This window comes from Apteryx rowi, unplaced genomic scaffold (genome assembly GCF_003343035.1).
Source record: "Apteryx rowi isolate R43461 unplaced genomic scaffold, aptRow1 scaffold_460, whole genome shotgun sequence".
Lineage (NCBI taxonomy): Eukaryota > Metazoa > Chordata > Aves > Apterygiformes > Apterygidae > Apteryx > Apteryx rowi.
In genome coordinates, this window is record NW_020450717.1 from 416,900 (window position 1) to 427,608 (window position 10,709).

Genomic DNA, 10,709 nt, shown 5'->3' on the forward strand with positions numbered 1-10,709 from the left:
CTGTGCAATGTGCTCTAGGTGACCCTGCTTGAGCAGGGGGGTTGGACTAGATGATCTCCAGAGGTCCCTTCCAACCTCAGCAATTCTGTGACTCTGTGACCTTCAACCGGGCAACAGAGAGAGCAAGAGCAGAATGAGGCTCTGGCTGTTGGCACGCTCTCAGGTCATCGCTTCTGATTTTTTTCTGCCCCAAGTCTAGAGTGGAGGACACCAGTAAATAGCTGCACAGAGTGCTGTGACCCCTTTGAAGCACAGCACATTAAGAAAGTTGTTAATGCATGTTAAATGAAAGTTTTAATGTTGAGAAAAACATAAAGATTAAAATAGACCAGGTAGGTTCAGTCTAGGAATGAGAGAGCTGATGAGGATGGTCTTCAAATGCACGATAGACTAGCATAAAGAGACTGGTGATCAGCTATTCTCCTTGTAATTGGTTTAGTCTACAACAGGTTATTTAGGTAAATTCTGTATATTTGGGGAATAGCTAGAATAACAGTGAAATGCTAAAGGAAGCAACTTAAAGAAGCTGTGGAATGTGCTTTATGGGAGGCTTCTGAATAACAAATGGCAAACACCAAAAACACACAAATGTCAGTTAAGAAAGTTTTGTGCGTATTTGATCTGCTTCAGTAAAAGGGAAATTGAACAAATGACCTCTACAGTTTCCTTCCAACATGCGTTTGATTCTACAGCTAGCATGGATAACACTTAATCTTGCATGAAGTCATATCTTTTTTTAAACTTACAGGAAGAGAAAATAGTCAAAAAGAATGATGTAGATTTTCAGCATAAATTTGATAAAATAATTCAAATAACTTGCCCTTTGGATGTTAATGTTGTTATTCCATGTTGTTACAYCACCAAAAACAACAGGTCAACTAAAATAACAGCAATTTCCATACTTCTTCTGAACAGATGCAGAGTTACTAATACACTAACATCAAAATAATTTATTCCGAGTGATTTTATATTACAATTTAGATTAAATGCTGTTTTCATATTAGTCTTTAAAGACAACCAGAACAAAACACACAGTAAAAACAAACAGGCAACAAAAACTAGAATTACTAATGACCATGTATAATCACTTTCAATAAACTTGGTGTTTTATGACTGATCTCCTGAACACTGTAATTCCAAACCAGAGTATTTTATTTCCACTTGTCATCAAAATATCTATTTGTTCTTAGATCAGAGTGAAACCTGTGAAGAAAGAATGCTTAAAAACTGTACATATGACTTATTTTACAATTATTGTTCAGGTGCTTGTAGGTGTCAGGAAGCAACCTACTAGAGTCATATGTATAAAAATATAGAAGTGTCTTTATTAGTAAGGTATTCATTTGTTCAGATCAGGTTTCTTGGGATACAGCCTTCTATCTGGATTTCAGCTGGCCAGCCACCATACCTGTTGTTCTTGTCAGAATGGTTTATCTATTAAAAAAAAAAAAGGAGAAAAAAAGAAATTTAGTTTACCTTTTACAAACTAGTTTGTCACACCTCRTATAAGAGAACAGGGAAAATGGAGTAAGACTAGGAAGCTGAGAGTTATGTTGGACATCTTGCTTGTCATAATGGGTGAAAATTCCACCAGTTTCTCTCTTACATACAATGCTGTATTTATTTCCCAGATAGAAGTCATAATATACACTAAATGGAATACTTTTTTCCTGCAGAAGCTCTGTAATGCTAAGAAGATTGCAACAATATTCTAGGGTAAATTAACTATGGAAATTTCACATGCCTTTGAAGAGACTCAGTATCATAAAGAGAACAGAATTCTGAGTTGGATCTTTTCATTTCTGTTTGTCTCCCTGTCATGCAGAAAGAGCAGTAGTGGACTTACAGCAAGCAGATAAAGTCACAGATGAAAACAGAAATATGATATAGAAATGGCATCTTTAATACTCCTGAAGCTTGAGGGCAAGTTATGCAGAACAGCTTTGTGATGCAGGSATTGCTTTGCTTGCATAGTCAATATGAGACAGCCCAATTTTCAGACAAAGCAGCCTTGAATTTTTATAAGCCCRTGGAACTGTCCTTCCGGAAGAAAATGTAAGCCTCTGTACAGCAGGTTAGGCTGGACATTTCAAAACTGAGACTCTCTAGAATCACTGATCACTTCTGTAAGTATGTTGTAGAAAGTAAAAGCAGTCACAAAATGATTTAGCRCTGGTGTGGTAAAAGTCATATTGTACACGGCCCAGATCCAAACCAAAGAATGAGAACACATTAGAGAACTTGCTTTGTATAACTGGGACTTACTAAACAGACTACAGTTCTTTTAGCTCCACTACTAAATCTGTACCAGAAAGCCATACCTAAAATACAGACAAATACAAAGTGAAAATATAATGAACCTGACCTTTTCTTTTTGGATATTATCTGGCAGCTTGAAGCCTTTGGCAGCTACAAAGGCCCAGCTTGACCTAAACTTGATATTCTGTATTTCTTTACTTCCCAGCTCTTCTACTACTTTTTTGGCATCATTCTTCAACCTAGGAAAATTTAGCACAAAAAAAGTGTTAAAAATGCAGGACACGAGACAAGCTGAAAAAGAAGACAGTTGATTCATGGTTTACATAGTAGGTCAGCAGAAACAACGAGAAGTCTAAAACCTCCTCTCTCTTGAGAGCTTAGTAGCACACCATGAAATTCACAGAGCAAAATCCTTCTTTTTTCCCTCCTCTGTAAATTCCTGATGTTAATAGAACCTGTTTGCAACAGTGTAGTAGAAACAAAAAGGCATCTCAAGTACTATTTGACATTTCATCTCTTTTTAAAAATTTCATGCTATAATCCTTACTTATCAATCAAATGTATTAAGACTTTCCCTGTATAATCATGAATCCTTACCAAGATCACGAATTACCTTATCAGGAATTCAAACTAAAAAAAMCCTAAGATCTGAAAGCACTTAAAGAATCAGGTTAAGATGTGTGAAGGAATGCAAACTAGACATGTTATACTTGCAGCTGTGTACCCCATCTCAGTAGAAAGTTGCGACCCAGAGGTAATATCACAGCCCTTAGGAGGACAAACAGATGGCTTTTAAACAAATATAACACCATCTGTTCATCTTTGAAAGCTTCATCATATATGATATGGACAAGCATTGAATGGATCTGGATTCAAAACCTCTGGGAGAGGAAATGAGAGAACAACCCTACAGAACAAAACAATTTGTTGCTTTACAGTATTTTGCAATTGTGATTTTCAAACTATTCATTGCTCTATTCCTCAGCCTATCATGAATGACTTGTTTACCGGGTGCTTCCATCATCATGGGTCACCATGAAGAGCAAGGACCCTTGTGGTGCATTTGCAATGAAAGCCACCATATCTGCAGAGTGATCTGTTGAAACAATAAACAACTGATTATTCATGTCTCCCCAACATACACACATATCACATGCCACCTACTTTCTCTTAAGTTCAACTTGTTCYCAATTTTTGGCCTTGTCTGTTCAAAATGAAATGTAGTTAGGCAATACTTCTGCTCACAGGCAGAGGGCCTAATCCTGAAAGCTGCTGGCTCTCACTGAAGGCTATGAGAGCACAGGTTGATCTGCAGTTCTCAGTAGTAAACAAAAGTATTTATTCTGAATTTCAAAAAAGAAAAAATAATTTAGACTCAAGACTGTAAGTATAGTTTAAGCTTACCTCATATGGTATTATACATACAAGCAAAGCATGGAATAGCCCAGGAGAAGTCCTTGCTATTCTGTGCCTTTATTTTTTTGAGTTTCCCGCTAACTAAGCTGACTAATACACCAGACTGCATGCCCATTTTTTGAGGGCAGTCTATCTGCAGCACTAAGCTATTTATTGCTTTTGCAATTGCCAGACATACACAAGACACTTTTACTGACCATACAAAAAAATAGAATGCAAGCCCTAGAGAACTTACAGTCTAAGTACTGTATATAAATCTTTACCCACATGATTAGTCCCAATGTGATTAATAGGTTTATTCATGCACGTAAGGTCATGAGCATTCCTAAGTGGTCAAAGAATCAGCTTTCAGTAYCTCACAACATTCCGGTTTTCCTTACTAATGAGTAATAAAACTACTATTGTTCAAAGTACRGAAAATATGTTAAAAGGTATTCTTAAAGTAGATCTTCTTCCTAGACAGACTGAAGGATGTTAAGAGACAGACGAGCATACTGCCTCCAATGACTTTAGAACTAAAATAGTGCAAAATCTATCAGAAAAAGGAACTGGCTGAAAAAAGTATCTGGATYTGATATCTGGAGACATGGTATCCTAACCAGACTGAAATAATGGAGAAAACAGGTGACAATTAATTACAATAAATGTTAACTAGCTCAAGCAACAGGAGATACGTGGCTTTTCAGACAAAGTTTGTCATCAGACCTGGCTACAGCATCTTTTAATAAAGACAATACTTGTTTGCTTCTAGTGGATCCACTTCAATAAGACAACCATAGTCATTCGAAAGAGCAGGATAATAATTTAAAAATAAGTCCTTTCTGAACACTGAAATGTTAACAAATGCTCCATCATGCTTTTTTCTCCTACCTCCATCCCACATGTCAAAAAATTTTGTCGCTACAACTTCTCCTGTTTTATCTGYAATTAAAAAAAAGTTTGTAAATATAAGGCAAAAATGATTAAATTTAATTAGCATACACAGTGTTTTCAGCTAAAGCTAGGCATCTCCAATATTTAGTATTATTSTGCTTTTGAGCTTTATTTGTTTGAATTTTGAAATGGGAAGGAATCTGGAATAACGGAAAATTCTTCATAAATCAGTTCCTTTCATCGTTATAGGACAGACCTGAAAGCTGTCAAATAAAATCACATTGGTAATAAATACATACTTCTTTCAACTAAATGAAGTCACTTGCCTCCCAGCAGACCCAGCGGATCTGAGGCATCAAATGTGATTAAAACATTTTCATTACTTTTTGTTTTAAAGAATGAATTAAGATTATTGTGAGCTTCCATGTTTTTATATGTGCATGTACTATATTAGGTCATAACCATAAACAGGAAATTGGGTTAAGCTTGAGACTATTTAAAGGGGCCTATCAGTGGAGCAGTAGGTATTTTTTACCAAGGGCTGAACCTGAAAATTGAGTCTTACTGCTTCAGGCCACGGTATTTTTCCCATGTTACATAAAAAGTAATTATACTTTCGTCTAATAAAATAAACCACACATCCACATAAACACACACCACTTCTACGTACATGTTATCTACTTTCTTATACTGCTTATGAACAAGTTTGTTTTGCTTGTTCACAAGACTTTTTCTTTCAAATACTAAGTTATACTTAACATGAATCTGTTTGTAACTATTTCCTTTTCATCCACACTAGCTAGTAAAAAAACAAACCTTTTAAAAGTTATTCCTGTACAAATGTATCTCTAACATTTATTCTCTTACTTACAATTCACAATGGCAATGTTTATACCTCTTCCAACATTACCCTTTGCTTCACTTATGAGCCTGAAATTGAAAGAAATACAGTCTCAGTAGGATTCAACTCTCCAGAAGGTCTCATCCAAAGTCRTATTTACCTATGCTAAGTCACTTCCTGGTGTTCATGTTTTTTTCAGTTATTTAATCAAAGAGCCTGTAACAAACAAGAGCTATAGCTTAAAATTTTTGCACATTATACCTGTCAAACAGCTTCCTTCGGAGGGCATGAGTCTCGCAAAATAAGTCAGCTCAGGAAGGTACTTTGTACAAATGCAGCCAGAAAGACAAAATAGAGACCACCAAAAGAAAATGTGGTTCTGAAGAAGTATTTTATGTGGACTGTATCTACACAAAGATTGTTTCAAGATTTTGAAGTCATTCTACCCATTCAGTTTGAGAACCATGAAGGAATATGACTTACAGAAGGTGTTGCCATTCAACAATCAGAGCTTTTTACAGCTTTTCAAGCTGGCTATCCCAAACCATGACAATTAAACTAACTACATTTGAAACTAACAATCTAATACAGTTTTTGTGGAGGAACAAAGTAAATAACTTGAGACTTAGTTATTAAAAAATGAGATAGACATTGTCAGATTTATTCTGAAGTTTATCGTCAGTAAAACATTAACAGTTTAAGAGTCTTTCAGTCTAAGGCTAAAGGACTCAGAGGGCATGTCTTCCAAGCATTCATATTACAACTACTCAGCAATAAAAAAAGTTATGAGTCAGTCAAAGCTAATAAAAGAAAGCCAATCAAACGGTTTGGAGAAAGAACAATGGCAGGTAAACTGCACAGAAACTAGAGTGCTGGTGASAGGARAAAACATCCTCCACTGGAAACAGCCTTGTTGTAGTCATCTCTGTGACAACGAGCTATTTCAAATGGAGCACACACAAGGAGYAGAGAGGGAAAAAAATTAAGAGGGCTTTTAAAAGTGTATTTGTAAGTATACATTCAAACCCACTACCTCTAGATTATCTTCAGCCCTTATACCACCATTTCTTTTGAGCCTTTATTTTATGCCAGAGTTCCAATGGCGATGGATTGTCTTGGTTTGAATCATCATCATAAAGGCTGTTTGAATGGAGGAAGCTGGGAAGAAGACAGACCCATGAAATATGATGCAGAAAGGCTCTCACAAAACATAAAAAAACCCTCAGTCATAAATGAAGAGACAGTAATTCAGGAGACAGCATGGAAAACTCATTCCTTGCTAAGAGGCTTTGGAATTAGGGCCTGTTTAGTAGCACTGAAAAGGGAAGACACCAAAGGCTATCAATGGTAGCCTTTTTTTGCATATACTTTTACTGAAGAATACCTTTTTCCCCCAGTAGGAGCTATGAAGCACCCTTCCTCATACTACAAAGCACTTGCTTAGATTTGAAGTTAGAMTGGCACTTACAGATTATCCTCAAAACAAATTTTAGCCAGCTTTTCCTTGCCACCACCACTAAGAACTCGATAGGCATAACTACCAGGTGAGCAGGGAGACCAGTGATCACACTTTTGCCTTTTTGGGTCTGGGGCTACAACAATAGAAAAAGAAAAAGGAGAAAACGTTTTTTTGAATGCTACATAAACAATTTCTACATAGAAAGAACCACTTAATGTCAACACACTAAGCKTAAACATTTTTATAGAGTCAAAACCTGCCAGTTTTCCAGTATCATACCAACACTATTGCAGATTTGCCTGGGCTTTAAGGTATCACTGACTTTCAAACTGCTGCTGGGACCAAGAGAAAACTTATCTAGGGAAAAAATGTCCCATATACTCTTGATTTGAGTCAAATCATACTAATTATTAGTAGTAATACTAATACATACTAATTATTATTAGCATTATTTCATGTAACAGGAAACAAGGGCTATAGGGATGAAGCATTCCTACCAATACAAAATTTTTCCTTGCTTAATAACTTAATAGCTATCATCATTCTCATTTTAAGTCTTTTTCACATGATAACATAGTCATAGAATGAGAAAAATATATGCATGAAACTATCCAGTCACATTAGCAGGGAAAAAGCAACAATGAAGATTTCATCACAAAGTTTGATTAGTGATTCAACAATTTACTATAACCGTAAAGAATATATATATATAATAGGATCGAAGCTGCAGCTTTGAAGATCTGTGCTTATATACAAGCAAACAAATAAGGTGTTCTTAACTTATTAGTCACTTAATTAAATGTATCTGCGTACTGGCAAATATATGCTGACATTATGTTTCTTCAAAGATRGTGCCTAAGAAATAGTTCAGGCTTACACTAATTAATTAACTTTATTCAGCCAACTTAATTCTTAGGAGAACAGCACATCATTTGTTAGCTAAGAAGCCGTTTGCCATTTAACATGTAAACACAGAACATTACGTGTAACACTAGAAAAAAAATAAAGAAATACAACTACATACCCCTTATCACTGGTTTCTTTCCAATATCTTGAAGATTAGTGATAGATGCTGATAGCACCTCTTCAGGTATAAGAGTACTGAGAAAGCATCCCAAGTACCAAGAAGCCAATGCTGTCAACAGAAGTCCTGATAATTTCACAAAACCTGATAAGAAAGAAAGAAAAATGCAGAGATATAAAGATGTATTCATAGCAACACACAACATCTTGTATTTTCTCTGGCACTACTACAGAAACTGGTTATTTTATTTCTGATACACTGGGTAAACACAGCCTTTGGAGATGCTGCAATAGAGCATTTGTGGTGTTCCCCTTTTGACAACCCCTCTCAATTCTAAAACTTGACCTTCAAGCAGAAATACCCCACACAATCCTCGCCTCGAACCACAACCATAAAGCCCCAAAGAAACAAGAAGTTCAGCTTAATCCTAGCAGGATTCTGACTCTGAAAAATAAGTACCAGATACTACACGTGACTATTCAAGTAGTATGCAGTTATCGTTGATTTTGTGTAATAGGCAAACACCACAGGAATTGTTTAAAATCCCTACACTGAACATAGCATATAGGGATCTCCCTTCACCCTTTTGACACCCTGGGAAAAAATGACTGAAGAGGGCCCAAGTAATCCCATCCACACATTGAACTCTGACTGCATTCAAATATGACTAGAGTGATTGCTTCACCTTCTCTCAATTATATCACAGCTTCCATGGATTGTATTAGCAGCACATCTACAGGCTGCAAAAATTAAACAGGATTCACAATTTTCCTGTCTGGGAAGACATTAAATAAAAAAAAAAAAAGAAAAAAATCCATATTGGATACCTCCTCTTCCTCATCATCAGAAATGCTGTTGTGCATTCCTGATGTAGAAGAAATATATTCCCAAATTTATGATGTTAAACAATGAATTATCACACTGCAGGTCTGAAATACTGACAGTTTGAGGTGATTAGATACTTCACGGACACACAGGCCTGTATAGTTCATTTACTAAAGGAATATTTTGATCAGTACTTAAATGCTGCCATTTAGAAATGGGCAGCAGTCTAAAGTATGCAGGAAAACTCTGCTCTGTAATGAAACATGTCCTTGAACTTAATGGCCCCCGAAAGTGAAAAAGAAGAATTTTGAGTTTCATAGTCCTGAAAATCAAGTTTAACATAACCAATGTCCAAAAACATTATGTTCATTTTGCCAAAYTTATTGTTACAAAATATTTTCTATTGTCTAGCCTAAATCTTCCTCATAATAGCTTTCACTCCAGTCTTTGAACTTTAGTGAGGATGAGAACAGATCATTATGAACATTCGAGGTTCTTTTGTAAATAATCCCAGTTTTCCATTTGCTGGATCCCCCTCAAAAAAACAAACCCCTTTTAAGATGTTGATCTGAGCTCCCCAAACATTCTGTATCATTGTATTTAGCAATCATGAATGCATGGACTTATATGACTGTAAGGAAGACACTGTGAGAAACATACTCTATTTTCATCAGGGGATTAAGACTGGGAAGGTAATATAATGAATCTTCAGAGATATAACAAATTTCCTAATTATTATCTCAGTCTAAGAGAAATCTCTCTCACCCTACTACTAGTAATAATACAAAACTACATTAAAATAATATTGAAAAATACCCCATCAACATTTGTGTTACACAGTGAATGTGAACACTGACAAACACAAAGTTCACACACCACAAAGAAGGAAAGAAGCTGCGTGCACCAAGCAGAATGAAATTTACTCCCTTCCTTTGAATATTAAGATTCAGATTTACACATGAAATATTTAATTTGTGAAGGTGAACAAGTCACAATTTTTAAAGACAAAAAACAGAGGAAGAATTAAGTGGAAACTATAAGAAGTTTATTTAAAGATTCTAGCACTTTTATTTATTGGGGGGGGAGGGGCTGGTAAAGGTCTATGAGCCCRTTAATTAGATTTTGCGTTGCTTATTCTGTTGTTGGTTTGGCAGCTTTATCTTTAAAACCATTTTGAATTGTTTTTATCAGAACTATGAACAAACTCTGGTGCAAACTACATTGGAGAGCGCAGTATTTTACCTACGTAGAAGATAAAGTATGAAACGTCTAACTTCAGTTATTACCTGCCTGTATTTTACTTAAATCACAAGCTTCTTGAATGTTTCCAAAACACGCCTTTTAATGTTTAAGGAATACATTTACTAGCTCTTCTGCACAATTTGTAGTTAGTTCACAAAACTGTTGCAGAACATTTTCATTGTTCACCAGCTTCTGGTTTTGCCTTCACAGATTTGGAAGCYGTGAGGAGACTGCACTGAATCTATCCACTGGGTCCACCTGGATCTTTTAGATTTCCTGAAGTTACACATCCTGCACATGCATGCCCTTTTCTGGGCACTTATATAAACACGCAAAAAACCTAGACAATAGCAGATAAACCATAAGCTCAGACAACCTTAAAACAGTTTAAAGAGCTTAACATTTCTGTAATTATAAATTGCAAAGTTAGGTCTACATTTGCAAGAGCAAGAACGTTCTTTTGCCAGTTTCAGGGCTATGACTCATCAGTCCAGTATTACATTCAGAAAAAAATGAGCAATATGGGAACTGTATGCCCCAGAGAGGCGCATCCTCTGCTCTGATGGGTGACATGAACCTTCCTTGCTCCATTTTGCCTTTAAAAAGGTGGAGAGGTGCTGCCAGCTCAGAGATACTCGGCAGTAGTCACAAAGTCAGACAGACAAGGAGGATGGAAATGTATGGGCAGCCCAGAGGGTGTTGCAGAAGGACACTCGAGAAAGCAAAGTAGAGGGAAAAGCTCATGGTGGGTCCCACCTTCCAGCTACTCC

At 36.2% G+C, this 10,709-nt stretch overlaps 1 protein-coding gene across 1 annotated transcript; it reads right to left on the minus strand.

Annotated features, from left to right (window-relative positions):
- Positions 1-1,347: 1,347 nt before the first annotated feature.
- FAM3B (family with sequence similarity 3 member B) lies at positions 1,348-9,067 on the minus strand. The gene is made up of 8 exons (XM_026077762.1): positions 9,043-9,067; positions 7,873-8,016; positions 6,858-6,981; positions 5,420-5,478; positions 4,546-4,596; positions 3,268-3,355; positions 2,366-2,498; positions 1,348-1,434 (listed from the first exon to the last, which is right to left on the minus strand). Exons 1-8 carry the CDS (start codon positions 9,065-9,067, stop codon positions 1,348-1,350), a joined length of 711 nt encoding a protein of 236 aa, XP_025933547.1.
- Positions 9,068-10,709: the final 1,642 nt, after the last annotated feature.

Bases quoted from the DNA above. Each gene is read 5' to 3' on its own strand.
- FAM3B (XM_026077762.1), bottom strand. From the start codon at position 9,067: ATGAACATAATGTTTTTGGACATTG. The intron at 8,017-9,042 runs GTTATGTTAAAC...CTTTCTTATCAG, and splicing joins CATAATGTTTTTGGACATTG to GTTTTGTGAAATTATCAGGA. The intron at 1,435-2,365 runs GTCAGGTTCATT...TTTTTTTAATAG, and splicing joins ATAATATCCAAAAAGAAAAG to ATAAACCATTCTGACAAGAA.